The sequence below is a fragment of the Corvus brachyrhynchos genome, unplaced genomic scaffold (assembly GCF_000691975.1).
Source record: "Corvus brachyrhynchos isolate BGI_N302 unplaced genomic scaffold, ASM69197v1 scaffold434, whole genome shotgun sequence".
NCBI classification, from domain to species: Eukaryota; Metazoa; Chordata; class Aves; order Passeriformes; family Corvidae; genus Corvus; species Corvus brachyrhynchos.
Window position 1 is genome coordinate 1,910,796 of NW_008238372.1, and position 15,434 is coordinate 1,926,229.

The following is a 15,434-nucleotide window of genomic DNA, read 5'->3' on the forward strand; positions in this document are numbered from 1 at the left end:
GAAATATGTGGGGAAACAGCAGGGAAATAAGAACAGATTATTTTTAATTGCACAACTGGAAATAAAAACATGCCAACGCAAAAAAAAAACAGCCACCAGAATTTTTGCAGTCTGGGAAGAAGCAGTCTGTTTTAATAATGATAGCCAATATGATCAGAGATGAAGCAATTTGTCAGCGCAGATTTTTGCTGTGAATAATCCAAGCTGTCCCTTGAAGACAACCTCTAACTCAATTACAGCTGGGTTTAGAGCTCAGCAAATTGCGTTACCCAACACTTCACAAGGGCTTGGAAGAATGAAATATAAATTTTTTGCTACAACACCACCATCCATAATCTGTTATATTATGCATAGGCAGGGACCCTGTAACTGGCTTAGGACACTCTTCCTATTGGGGATGCTGATATTAAAGGATACCCAGGATATTGCCTGAATCCAAATGATGTTTCCAGATCCCTAAGGTTCTCTTGCTCCTAATCAGGTGCCCTGCCTGTATTTCCCACACAGGGGACCAAGGTTTAGAATTTAGGTTGCCCTGGTACAACTGTTTGTGGATCAGAGACATCAACTACACGACTGAAATGACCAACAGAAACAGCTGAAATATGTATTTTTTTTTTTTTTTTAGCTGGATCATTTCAATGATTGTTTTCAACACAGCTCTGCTGAAGGGTTATTTTTAACTTGAATAATTTTAGTGCTCCTATTTTCCGTGTGACCTTGCAAACAATTGTTTCCAAAGAAACGAGGCCTTGGGGATGGGAAGGTGTGGCTGGATTGGGCTCTAATGGGAAGTAGGAGTTCTTAAGGCAGGTTTCCTGCCCAAAAATGCCCTTTCTGAATCTGTAATGTCAGGTCTGGTGCTACCAATAGATAAGAAATAATAGGAGAAAAAAAAGGCTGAGTCCACCGTAAGAACCACAGTTACTTTTTGTTTATGCCATCTAGCTTAATCAATTTTTATGTAATCAAATATTCTTCTTAGGTCACCTTGGAAATGGATAAAGAGGAAACCTCAGCATCACTGGGATATGGGCTGGATCACCCATGTCCAAATGAGAATTGAGGTCATTTTTTGGCAAGGGGTGTGAGAAGGTTTTTTCTGTAGCTGATTTTACTCTCTTTGCCCTTGCTAAACAAATCCCAACACGCAGTTTAGGGAAATTCCACAGTGCCACACTGAGGTTCCAGTTCCACTCTTAAAAGTAATTCTGCTGAGTTGAAGACAATTACTTGTCCATGTCTGAGTTAGCCCTGTAAATAAACCATGCTGGATCAAATCTTCCATTTCCTGCAGGAAAAAAAAAGGGATTACTTCTTATGGCTGGCATGGTAATTAACAGGATTTGGGAAACACATTTTTGCAGCTGCTTTCAAAATTAACTTCAAAGATTCCATTAATCCCTGCCTCTGAAAAAAAAAAAAGTGATTACAATGTCTTTGGAGAAATAATGTTTTAATTCAAAATATGCTAATAACCTAAATATTAAGCAAGCTACTGTTTGTGCTAATTATGTTGATTACATTTGGTGTTGGTGTAAATATTCCGTTTAGAACATTATATGGAATCTGAATACAAAATCAGCAGGTTCTCACTGTGCTGATTTATAAATTACAGCCCAGCATCAGCAAAAGTGGGGCACAGCTAAAGTTCTTTTCTATGCTATTAGAATATTTAAAATCAGCACTGTAAGTAGGTTCCATCCCAGACAGTGATTCCCTCAGTCCATTTTCATCAGATGCCTCCTAATTTATCCTCGGAGCTGCCTCCAGCCCTGGGGTCCCGGCACAGGAAGGACGTGGAGCTGCTGGAGAGAGGCCAGAGGAGGCACCAGGATGAGCAGAGGGATGGAGCAGCTCTGCTGGGAGGAAAGGCTGCGAGAGCTGGGATTGTTGAGCCTGGAGAGGAGAAGCTTTGGGCTGAGCTCAGTGTGGCCTTGCAGGGCCTGAAGGAGCTGCAGAAAACCTGGAGAGAGACAATTCCCAAGGCATGGAGGGCCAGGAGCCAGGGAATGGCTTCCCAGTGCCCGAGGGCAGGGCTGGATGGGAGATTGGGCAGGAATTGTTCCCTGGCAGGGTGGGCAGGCCCTGGCACAGGGTGCCCAGAGCAGCTGGGGCTGCCCCTGGATCCCTGGCAGTGCCCAAGGCCAGGCTCAGCCTGGGACAGTGGGAGGTGTCCCTGCCCATGGCAGGGGTGGAGCTGGCTTTAAGCTCCCTTCCAGCCCAAGCTATTCCATGCTTCTAAGTGTGCTCAGTGCTGAAGGGCCTCCTGCTGTCTGTGTGCGCTCAGAAATTCCTGTTCTGAGGATTTACGTCAAGCCAGAAGTTCTGTCTGGACAAAAGTGAACAAATCACGTGTCTTAAACTGAAGCAAATGCCCTAAGCCTGTGAGCAACCCTTTGATTAAGGCACTCTGTGTGCATTTTGTGTTGACAGGTAAATAAAAATATGCGTTTCACATGGGCAGTGACCACACTGCAAACAACACCGTTTGTAGTTATCAGAAACTTGTCAATTTTGGACAGATAATTCTGTGGTTTCCCCAATGACAATGGGCATTCATGTGCATGACCATGTGCCTTCAGTGACTAAAAAAGTCACAAAAACCCGTTGTCCCTCTGTCAGCTTTTAGCCACTGCAGTTTGAGTCCCATTGGCTCATCTCAGCCCACCTGTGTAGTTCTAATTTATTAAAATAGCTATAGGAAAGCCTTAATAAAATTAGGGACAATCCGGAGCCAGTCAAGTAGAAAACTGTCTGACCCACGAGGATAATTACAGGAATTGTTGAAGTGCCAGGGATCATTTAGCTTTGACAGCCAGAATGGAAAGATGGATTCTGGTGCTCTTCCTCTGGCAGCATTGTGCTGCCCTGGCAATACAGAACAGACAGAAAACTGGCTGTGGAGAACTCCCTCGGAGTAGAGGAGCATGCAGGGAGGAGGGGATACGTGGGTGAAGAAGTGTAAGTTGATAAATAATTTTTGTTTCTGTCAGGTTGCTCAAGAAATGCAGTCTGCGATTTCTTACAAAGTAAGACAGCAGTAACAGACATGTTACCAGATTTATCTGTCATTCCAACAAACTCCTGGCTAGATCTTCTGTACCTGGTGCAGTTCCCTTAAATGAGGCCTTTGAAGGACACTTTCATCTCATAAATATTCAGTACCACATCTATGAAGATGTGGTGGAGGAGTGGAGGAGCTTGTAAAGGAGGCACAAGTAGACGAGTGAGGAAGGTTTATTTGTGTCGTTTCTTGTGCAATTTTCATTCCTTTATCCAAGCTTCTGTCTGGGGTTCTTCAGCTCTGTCTGCAGATGTTCTTCAGGTGACTGATGTGAGTGAACCTGTACGTCACAAAGTTGGTTTGGGATTTGCCATCTGTGCTGCAGACCAGTTTGGAGAAGAAATAATTAGAAGGAAATGAGTGAAATGATAGAAGTTGTGGCTGGCTCTCCAGCAGTGCACTTTATCTCTCCCAGCTGTTCATTTCCATGCTTTCTGATACATAATTCCGAAAAATACAGTGGTGCTAAAATTCCAGTCCCATTACTTAGAGGCCCTTGCAGCTTCAGCAAACAAAAAGCTTTTTATCACAGCAACATCGCTTTTCCTGCTCTTTTTATTTTAAGCATTGTCATTTATTTTGTCCATTTTTTAAACCAAATTATTACTGTGTTGTGGCTAAGAGAAATGTTTTTCACACATCAGCATGTGAAATGCTGAGTGCCATAGTTTCAAGTTAGTACATGACGTCAGAAAGAGGTAGTGACACAGAAATCTCCAGTAAAGGAGAACTTAACCTAAATAATCCTATTGAAATCCCAAGTTCTGCAGAGTGGACCCACTCATCCCAGGTCATAGCTGCTTGGTTCTTGCCCCTGCTTAAATTTTGGATCTTCATTTAGATTCTGATGTATCTCCTGATCATTCTGCTGTGATTAGGAAGCTTTCTTTGCTCGGAAAACATCACGAGTCCCTAAGCAGATATTTTCAGCGACATTTTTATTTGCAGAAAGATCATAAACTTCATAAATCTTTGAAATGTATTTTTTCAGTACTTTTTTTTCACGTTAAGGCTGAAACAGCTGAGGTTTTTTTTTAATTAAAGCAGAAGACTATAAAAAAAATAAGGTCCTTATGAAATAGTTGTGTTTGACTCAATTTCTTAGAGGGAAATCTTTGTATGGAGAAGGGGTGGTGGTGCAGAGGGAAGGCTTGCTTGGCACCGTGCTGGCAGAGCCACAGCTTTTTTTGTGTTGCTTAGTACCAATGTGTGTTTCCTCCTGTCACATCTTAGCATAGCAAAACAAAGCAAAAATTCCCTGCTGTCCTTCTTGCCAATACAGAACATCCTAATAACATTTCATATGTGTCGCCCCTGTCAGTCTACGCTGACTTTTGCTGCTGCTCACTTTACAGAAACTTTCCACCTGTTTCTATTCTTTTAATTCCGCTCTTGGATCTTTTTTTCCCCCATTCTTTTATGTAGAAACACATCCTGTTGAAAATCTGCAGCCACTGCTTTCCTGGGGTACAGCTCTGTGTACCTTGTTGACCCTGCACTGAGGCAAAGCATCAGGATGATGTTATTATCTGTAAGAGCCCATTTTTCAGAACGTTGTGGCAGTTTCATGTCCCTGATCTTGGACTTTCTGTGGCTCACTATAAAACAACCCTTCTGCCCCCAAAAATTCTGTAATCAACACCTGGCTGCAATCCCTAACACTGAGGTGCTAATTAAAAACGTAGCTGAAAAGGTCAGGCTATTTCAAGACAAGAACAGAATGTAAGATTAAAGGCAAAAATTAGGCTTGGGGGTGCAACAGGGCCTAGAAGAATGAGTAGAAAAGCTGCTGCAGTAATTTAACATTCTTCTTGAAATGTCCTCCTGGCTGCAAGTTCACTTTTAACCTTAGTTTGCTCGCCTTGGGGACTAATTTAGTACAGATTTTCATACCATGTTAACTGGCCTCTGCGTATAGCTCTGAGAATTTAACAGGAAAGCAAACCTGTTCTGTTCTTACTGGGATTTTGAGCATATGGCAGAAGTCTTTTTTACTTCCTCTGCTGACAAATTGGGAGTCACTTTGATTTTTGGAGACATTTTTAATTATATGCCTTTGGTGTTTTGTAAAACCACTGAGTTAAAAATTAATATAGCCCGAAGCAGTCATAAACTCTGTTTCCTCCTACGCCACATAGCAACAAAACTGTTTATCATGTTTTACTGTATAATCGTTATGGGTCTGCACTCATGTTCATTTTAGCTCTGATGTTTCTTTGATGCCTGGTGGAAAGTTTATTCAATGCTTCTGTCCTGGTGCTTGCCTTAAAAAACGCTGTGGAATTTCAGAAGCAATCTCTGAATGAAGGGAGCTGGCTGCAAGTTATAGGGAATGGGAATCTTCTCATGAGGAAAGGCTGAGGGAGCTGGGGCTCTTCAGCCTATCAGATCCCAGAAATTAATACTACTTTTCCTGTATTTCAGTGATTTTAATTTCATCTGTTTTATCTATGGACAATATCTGCTATACCAGCATTTCATCCATTGCTTCTTGAAAATCCCCCCAGCAACTCCTCCTCATGTTTAGTCCCCTTTTTCTCTGAACCATGTTAAAAAAACTCAGCTTTGTTCTGCAACCTGCAGTAGCATCATGAAAGGTGATGAAAGAAGAAAGAAATTCCAGCTGCTAATAATACCAACACCTTGAAAATGTTTTGAAAAGTAGGTCCACTGAATGTATTGAAATAAAAGACTAAAGGCTTTGCAGGAGGATGATCCCATTGTACCTGGCTTTTTCCTGAGTTTCAGTACCTGGTTGATGAGAAGCTGATTCTCACTTTCAAATCCATTGCAGTCACTTGGAAGACAGCACAGGACTTGTAGATCAAAATAAGTCTATAACTAAAGGAAAAGCTCTTAGAAGCTGGTTTGGCAGACTTTCAGGTTTCGTCTGTTTAAGTCCAGTGGTCACCAATCAAAAAAATGGCTGCAGAATATTGCAACTGATTTCAGACTTAAAGAAAAATACCATGACCTCATGAATAGAAAAACCTTCATTTACCAAACCCAAGTTTTTATTCTTTTTCTTTGACAACATTCTGCTCTCCCCGAGGGGAAATCTCGAGACACGAAATAAATGTGTGAATCCATATTCCAGCACTCCATCATAAGCAGACTGAACCTGACAGGTATAGCCTAGGGAGGAAAGAGAAGCTTTCATAAAGCCTAAGTAGCACAGCCTGAAATGCTCAGGAAATAAGACAACTTGAAAAAGCATTTAAAAATATGCAGGGGAGGAAAAAGGAATATAGGTACCTTTTTATTGATAGAAAAAATAAGGTATTTTGTAAATGAACACAATAAAATCTTCTTTAAAGTGCTGTTTAGAATTGAAACATGGAAGTATTAACCAAACTTTAAATAAAGGCACAAGGCAAAACTGCTTGTTGGGTGGATTTTTTGATTTCTGGCTGTTGGTAACTTATGCTTTTGTCAAAGGTGTTTATCCCTTTAGAATCCCATTCTCTGTTATTGGCCAAGTTTCTGTCTTGGCTCTGAGGCTCCAGGGAGAAAAAAAAAGTATTTTCATTGTCCATATCAGAGCTAAGAGCACACATGAAGATTTTGTACTTACCTCATTATTAGCTCTATATACAAAATACACCTTGGAAATACCACTGCTTGGGAAGGCAAAAGACAGAAGCCAAAGCAGAGAAGGTTTTAACCAGAAATTTTAAAGAAAATGCCTTCAGACAAGTGTATGGCTGTATGCATTTTCATAGGAGAATCCACATAACTGTCCAGATGCTGGTAAAAACCATTTGGTTTGCAGTGCTCCTGTACCTGTTCACTTCCCTGGTGCTTGAGGATGTGCTGCCTCTGATGGCTGAGTGCAGCTGGATTTATTCTCTGAGTTTTATACTCCCAGATTTTTATGTGGACAACCCTAGAGGACGATTTCTTCAGTTCTATTTCAGTAACACAAGTATGAATAATTTTGCATAAGGAATGTAAATTTGCCATAGGCTGAAGTACCTTAATCCACCTTGAGATGCTTTCTCTGGGGGATGCAGAGTAATTTTCATAGAGTGACCATTCCTAAGCCAGAAAGTCCCCTACTATTGAGACCACTCCAGTACTCTGCCACTGTGACTATTTAGACTGCCCTGGTGTTTTGCCTCCTGTTAGTTGGCAGAGTGATTTAAATCAGTTCTTTTTCATGGAAATTCAGGAGGCTATTCCTTGGACAGTGAGTTAAAGTGGGAAGTTCCATCTTCTCTCGTGGCCAAAGCAGAAAATGGATCTTCTAGCCAAAGTCAAGTCAGGATGGAGATTCTCCCTAGCCCTCCTTTTGTTGCTAATGTATTTCTAGGAACATTGTTATTGTGTCTTTTTTGTGGCATTGGCCACATTTACTTCAGGCTGGGCTTTGACCCTTTTAATTTTGTCCCTGCAAAACCTCATGACTTCCCTGTAGTCCTCCTGCGTCATGGAAGGGGAGGCACAGCAGGGAGCTGAAGAAATGAAATGCTGCATTGTAGCTCTCATTCCCTTGCACTGCTGGGAACCTGATTACACACATATGTATCACTCATTGCTATAATTACATCCAGGGGCACACGTAGTGATGCAGCTGGACCTAAATCAGAGCCTTTTATATTGGAAAAGAGCTCCAGGATCACAGAGTCCAACCTTTAAATGGAACTAAACATTCCTGTGTCACTGGCAGCGTCTCAAAACAACATTGCATGAGGGTGAATGGATAATCCAACATACTGAGGAGAAATCAGGCTGAAATTACCAGGAATTCCAAGGGGAAAATGCATGTTCAAGTGTGTCCTAACCTCTTGTTTTGTGTTTTTTTCCCCCTAACAGAGACAAGGAACCGGAGCTACAAATGGGAAAGACAAGACGTCTGGTGAGAATGGTAAGGGTTGACTTTATTTCTGGGTGGAGAATACTGAGTAAAATGGAGCCAAAATACTTTTTACTCTAATGACAGATGTCCGTAGCGAAGGCTTTGGTGTCATAAATTACCTTCTGATTGTGTTTGAGAAACTGGAAGGACTTCAGAGGGTTTGTGTTCTTTTTACTTTTATGTTTAAACCCTTTGCTAAAGTAGAGTCTCTCTTCTGAGTGTGTAAGTGGTAAACTTAAGGACTTCAAAGAAGTCAGAGCAGAGACAAATGAGACTAAAACAAGATGAGATATGTGTGAAAAGGACACCAAAAAACAAGGTGAGGTATTATGAGCTGCTCCATGAATGAGGAAGGTGAAGAGAAATGGATTTGCTCATCGAGTTTCTGCAGTGTGATTAATCCCACCTAATTTTAGGCCCAGAACTAAGATACCAAAGTTAGAATCCACTTGTTTAGAGCTTATTTGAGTGTTGCTAGAGAGAAGCTATGGATGGAGCAGCTCCCATGGAAGGACCAGATGGCAAAGAGGCTCTGAATTTCGTCATTGGAGTGAGGCTGGACTCATCTCCACTCCTCCGAGGGGTGACTCATGGGGCTTTTTCAGACCTTAATAAAGGGGCTGGCAGAAACCAATTTCAGACCTTCAAGGGGCACAAACAATTCTAATTAAAAAACGTTGATTTTTTTTTTTTCCCCCCAGAAGAATGCAAAACTGAATTTTCAGGAAAACAGTAATTGTTTGGGGTTTTTTTTAAGCTGAAGTCTCATTTTATTTCCTATAGGAGCAGAAATGCTCTTCACACAAATGATAATTGATTAAAATCTGATTACCATCAGAAACATTTTTCAAAGGAAAAGATTAAACAATTTTGATTTTCTTTTTAATATACCCAGCTAAAATAGAGGGAGCATCAGAAGGAGGCTTGAACTATAAAATGTGCTCTCTGCTTCTGTTTGCTCATCCAGTTCTAATTAAAAGAATGTGTTCTGTGTCCATCCCATCCCCTGAACAGCAGGAAGAATCCAAGTCCCTTCTCTGAAAAGCCAAGGCTTTTCCAAATGGGTCATTTGAGCAGTTATTTTGGATGTGTGTTTTGGCCTTTTACGTTGGTCAGAGTAGAATTTTTGGGCCCTTTGAGGCAACACATCCTAGAGCATTAAGAGTCTTCTTTATGAATAGTTTTCCTATTACAGGGAGGTGACTTTCCCGTAAGGGCTGTTTGCATAATGTTTCAGTAAATGAAATCCGTAGATGATGCTCCCACTATGAGAAAACACAAATTGGAGTGGAAAAAAAAAAAAAAAAACCCAAATAAATATTTTGGCTTGTTATAGTGTCTTGAATTAGTGGGAACAAATGTACCCTGACAGCAAAGCAATTTGCATTTTCAAGTTAACAGGGAAGGAAAGCAAGCAAAATTATGTCAGCCATTCGGGCAGCATGGGGAGCATGTTTTTCTCTTTTCTGTTTGAGCACATTATGAACTCAGCTCATTTGCCTTGAATTTCTTTCCCAAATAAAAATTTCTTCCCAAATAAAATAGTCCTGTTGTCAAGTTTAGCTTAGATTTACTAATCCTGCAGCCTTTTTAAAAGCAATTTTTTTTTTTCTTAGTGGGGATTTTGAGTGAGCAAGGGCTGCATCATTAATTCAAAAATATATATGGTTCTAGTTGTGGCATAATTTTATGTGTAACATAAAGAGGCAGATGCACAGTTAATCTTGGGCAAAGAGATACCAATTATTTTTTGTAATGAAATTATAGCAGAAAAGCTGTCACCTACATAAAACACAGGAGCAGCAGGGGAGATGGAATAGAGTCCTCTGATCTCCCCAGCCCACATGCTTGCATAAAAATAAAGCAGAATCAGAACTTTGAACCTGAAATTGAATGCTAAATCAAAGAGGCAGAAATGTGTAACTCTTTGTCCTTATTAGCTCTGTGTGGTTAGAACCCAAGCAGTGATTTATTGCTCTGAAAATTGGGGTGTGCTGTAAACCTACATACACAATATAAATCCTCTGTTCCATGTTTTTTTGGCCAGAAGTCAGCAATATGTCCATGTCTTAAATGTTATTAGCCTCTTCTTCAAGTGTTTGTTTCCCTGTCAAAAGGAAACTTTCCCTCTTGTTTCCCTCTTGTTGAAAAGGAGGGAGGGTGGAGAAGCAAACAAACTCTTTCATCTTATAAAAAGAAAGCAAAAGAAAGAGAAGTCATGCTCTGACAATGTTTGCAAAGGCAAACTGGTCTGGTTGCCGTCTTTGCTCTGTTTACAGATTAGGAAAAGCTGCTGAAAACTGGCCCAAACAACAAATAAAGATGCTTGGCTTTTCTCAGGGTTTGATTCACACAGAGAGACACTGTGGGGTTGAGCTTTGTTCGTGCATTGCAGTAGAAAATGAATTTTGGGCCCGCCTCTAGGTTAGGTTGAAACTGAAGAAAATAAAATAATGACCATGGCAATCAGCAGTCTCCCTCTTTGAAGACATCTATGGCCTTGCTGTCACCATGCAGCACTCAGGGAAATTCAGTCTCCGAGGATTCCTTTTTATAGCAGGGATAGTTTGGGTAGACACAAATGCATTTTCTTGTTTGACCCTCCTCAGACAGGAACAGTCCATCCTTGATTTTATTTAGCTCCTACCCCAGAGCAGCAGTGGCAGCTCTTAGCAAACCTCCCATCAGCAGCAGGGGCTGTGCTGCTGCACACACAGGATGGATGAGGATGGAAGGGACCACAGGGGGACATCTGGTGCCACCTCCCTGCTCCCAGAGCACAGGGCTGTGTCCAGATGGCTCTGGAATATCCCCAGGGAGGAGAGCCCAGAGCCTCTGTGGCCAATCTGCTCAGGGCTGGCCCTGCCCAGGGCAGCAGTTCTGCCTCCTGTGCAGGGCAATTGCCGGGCTCAGGCCCTGCCCGTGGCTCTGGTGCCGCTGCCGGGCCCCGGAGCAGAGCCCGGGCCCTGCCCTGAGCCCTCCCTGCCGCCAGGGCCAGGCAGGGCTGAGGGGGCCCTGCTGGGCTGAGGAGCCAGAGCTGGGCACGGCACCCCAGAGGTGCCCCCAGGGCTGGGCACAGGGGCAGGATAACCCTGCCCTGCTGGGAATGCTCTTCCCAGTGCACCCCAGGATCCCATTGGCCTTCCTGTCCCCCAGGACACTCTGCTGGCTCAGGGACAGCTCACTGTCCCTCAGGACTCCCAGATCCTTCTCCAGCAGGTCACCCCCAGCCTGTGCTGTGTTATTTATTCCCAGGTGCAGGAGCCTGTATTTGCCCTTGCTGAATTTCAGACAGTTCTCTGCCCATCCCTCCAACCTACTGAGATCCCTCTGAAGGGCTGCACAGCCCTCACGGGGATCAGCTGCTCCTCCAAGCTCTGTGTCATCATCAAACTTGCTGAGGAGGTTCTGCCCCTTCATCCAAGTCACTGATGAACAACTTAAACAATCTGGGCCCAGTATTGAACCCATAACCTCACTGGGACCTTGTGACTGTTCTCTGCCCATCCTTCCAACCTACTGAGGTCCCTCTGAAGGGCTGCACAGCCCTCACGGGGATCAGCTGCTCCTCCAAGCTCTGTGTCATCATCAAACTTGCTGAGGAGGTTCTGCCCCTTCATCCAAGTCACTGATGAACAACTTAAACAATCTGGGCCCAGTATTGAACCCATAACCTCACTGGGACCTTGAAGGACCTCAGTCTACCTGAAACCCAAGAGATACTTATTTGTGAAACTGCAAACTTAGCTTGTAAACCTGTTACATAAACGCTGCTCTCTGTGGAAGAAAATCCAAAGGGAAGACAGCACTACTATTCCCACACAGCTCAGTGTGGGATAAGAAGCTGTAATTTCCTTTATGCCCACCTGGTTTGATTAGTCGGGACAATCATATTTGCAGATGCAAATATGAAAACAGAATGTTCCCCCCTGGCTATTAGTGAATAAATGATTCTTCTCTGTGACCTTGGCAATGTCACAAAGTTCCTTTGTAGGTTAACACTTGTCACTTCTTGTGTTTCACATTGCCCTGTGTTGTTTTTTTCTTGTGGTGCAATTTGCAAGCTGCTCTCATGCAATCTACTCCTTAATAGCCCAGCACAACTGCCAGGGAAACAATTGCATCAGAACCAATTATTTCTGTCTTCAAATTTAGAATCACTGTTTTTCCTATTAATAGATCTCGCCCTTTCTTCTCAAAATACATAAAGCATGTGATTATTAATTGGTATTATTAATTTTTCTTGGAAGATGAGATTTATCATTCAGTAACATGAATATTTATAATAACAAAATAAGTGTTTTCATGGGATGAATTCTATGTCTTCCTGGCTCTGAGTGGAATGAAAATGAGTAGGTTTTGCATGAACTGAGATGTCATGGTGGATTAATCCGATCACAGCAAGATGGTCAGTTGTATTTTCAGTTTCTTTTCATTCCCAAACACTTGTCAGTGTATGAGCTCTGCTTTGGGGCGTTCAGAAAATTATACATGAATAAATATTCTGTGTTTCATCCTGTCCATGGGATGCCTGTACATAAAGATGAAGAAACAGTAGAGTTAATAAAGTAAATTCTTATATTTTGCATCTAAAATGGAGTCACTTCAGTCTGAATGCTTCTAGAAAACATTTAGGGTCATGGTAAATAATTGTAAAGCAATCCCGTGTGGGAGAATAGAGATCTCTCTCTAGTAAGCTTTCCTGGTAGAGGGGTAGGCATCTTGCAGTATTATCAACAGTCCATTCACCCACTTCCTCTGCTCAAGAAATTTGGGAAATTCTGCTCACTGCACTCAGGAATAAAAAAAGAAATCTTGCCAGATCCGACAGAGTGAATAATAATCTTCATCGTTATTTATGTAGAGTGCTTAGCTTAATAGAGCTTCAGTTCCTGGCTAGAGGCCAGGATCTTTATTGTACTATGGGCTAATATAAATATCTCTTTAAGAACTCAAAATTAATTTTCCACTAATATTCTCCAATGACTGCGTAAAAAATGTGCTGTTTTTGGGAACAGCCCTGCAAATAAACTTACTGGTGGAAAAAAACGATTTTGAGGAAGGGAGGGGAACACATGAGGGTAATTTGTATAAATATTCAAAGAGCCTCATGGAACATGGTTTGCTGTATCTTCCTGGGCCTGGAGGTCACATTTTTTATTCCAAGGAAGGGACAGAGCCTGAACTGCTGCATTGCAATGCTCATACATTTTCTTTCCCACAAAACATTGCTTGTGCAGCAAAAGATGAATCTTAAGTATTGCAAGCAACTGCTGAATCAATGTGAAAAAAACCTCCCTAACCCTTTCAAACTGCTGCTCTCTGATATTTCACCCCCACAGCACTAATCAGAAGTTAGGATGGGGAGTACTGGATGAAGGTATAATATTGAGTTTTCCTGGGTGATAGGTTGAGAGTGAGCGCAGAAATTAGCTTGCCTTGTTGTCTCTTTTCACTATGGTGAAAGTTCTCTCATCCCTTTTAAGTGGTGCTTCAAGGGATATGATCTCCCAGTAATGCAGTCTCTCTCATTCTACTTTCAGCCTATATCCAAAGCCAAATTCTGTCCTATCTCATCCAGTCTAGCCAGTACTAGTGGGGATTTGGGAAGTGAAATGAGAATGATTTGTTGTACCTCATCCCACATCTCTTAAAATAAAAAGTCTGTGCCTCAGCAACATTCCCAGACAAGTCTGCAACCACCAAATACCATAACACCTTCACAGAGCCTAAATACAAAAGTGTCTGAACCCTCAGCATGGTTACATAAGTTGTGTTCGGTCATGTACAGATCACTCAGGCTCAGAGGAAGGTGTAAAAATCCTGTGAGAACTCAACACTCTGATCTGTAGCTGAGGGTGGATCAGATGAGAGGAGAAAAAGTCCCAAGTGAACAGTTCTAGATGAATCCCATCTCAAGACATGGCAAAGACACTGCAGGAAACTGCTGAGTTTCAGTTTAGGAACTTGCCTGGGGACAGCTGCACAGAAAGTTTGCCCAGAACCAAACCAAAGATGTCTCAGGTCCCCTCCTCTTCCTTTGCCCAGCCTGGTGTGTGGAATCAAGGAATGTGCCCGTCCCTGCAGGCAGCCAGCAGGGCTCAGCTAAAGGCAGATTGAGCCTTTAATAACAAGGCTCTGGGATTGTTCACAGATCTTCCCTGGAGAGGATGCTGAAAGGAAGAGAAGGGAATTATACATGAACTTTATTTCCTCTCCTAGGTGAATTTCCATTTCTGGAGGCCAGGGATGAGCATGAGTCCTCTCCAGAGGGATACTGTGTGCTTCTTTATTTGGGGCAGTGATGGCAATGAAGGACTGTTCACAAACATTCTCTGACACACAATTTTTGGTGTTGATTCAGAAACAAAAACTTCTAAAGTGATGTTTTTTATGTGTGTTTGAGATAATGTGGGCACCTTCTGCACTGAAACTTCACCTATACCCATGTGTGCCTGTCCATGTGCAGTGATCATCTGGTTTCATGGAGAGGAGCCTCTGGAGGAGTTTAATCAATGTATCTGAACTAAACTGAAGAAATACTTCTAAAAGAGTAGATATTGTTCTTATTTTTCTGTTATCTGACAAGTTGGCTTTGACACTGTGCATTACAGCTTCACCTCATCTGCTAATGAGGAGCTTTCGTTTTTTAAATGTTTAGGCAGAAGCATCTTAAAAAAAAAAGGATTTTATTAAACGTTTCATCAATTAACAGCTGTGCTCTTGTAGTCTGGCCTGTGTCTTGGCTCTGGAATTCCCCACAAGTTTTCATTTTGTGTATCATTTATAACCACTCTCGTGACTCCCAAATAAGTCCATCTTCCCACACAAAAAATACAGCACTATCCACATGAAGGATGTCTGTCTGTATGTTGCTATATAATGTTAATTATGCAGCTTTTTCTTGCACATTTTGGGTTTCTTTTTTCTTTTTTTAGTGCAGAAGTCCCACAAGGAAAAAAAAATACAGAGCAGAACAGCACAAGCATAGAATAACAATTTCAGCTTTTTAAACCTGCTCATTAAAGACTTAAAAAATGGGAAATGGGAAATTATTTCAAAAGAGATCTATCTTTTTTTTTTTTTTTCCCCATAGAGGGAAAAGCTCCTATTAACTGGTACCTTTGACATGGAGAATCTTCACACTTAATACTCCTGCCACCAATGAATCTGTCTAGGTACTTATATGGTCCTCACCACCATAGTAACTGAGTGTCTTCCAAGTATTTAAAAATAGAGATAACAATAACAATTCTTGCCCTGGTCCACCTCTTTCTTTCCAGCTTGCTAGGAGAACAACTTGATTAATTTGTGGGACCTTTGTTTTGCACACAGTGCCTGCACACAGCTCGGGAAGCTTGTGTGCCTGCGTGGATGCGATGTTCTCAAACCGAGTGCATCCAAAAATCCGGCTGCATTTCTAAAAATGTGAGAGATGAACACATGTATAGGAGTTATATATATTTCTGTATGGTCCCTCACAGTCTGCTCCTTTGCAGCAGGGAGAAG

General features: G+C 42.0%; 1 protein-coding gene across 1 annotated transcript in view; it reads left to right on the plus strand.

Annotated features, from left to right (window-relative positions):
• PCP4 (Purkinje cell protein 4) overlaps positions 1–15,434 on the plus strand; it is a 38,912-nt gene that overhangs the window by 299 nt on the left and 23,179 nt on the right. The window contains exon 2 of the mRNA XM_008635313.2: positions 7,883–7,934. Within this exon, the coding sequence (XP_008633535.1) occupies positions 7,883–7,934 (52 nt within the window). The remainder of the gene's footprint in view (positions 1–7,882; positions 7,935–15,434) is intronic.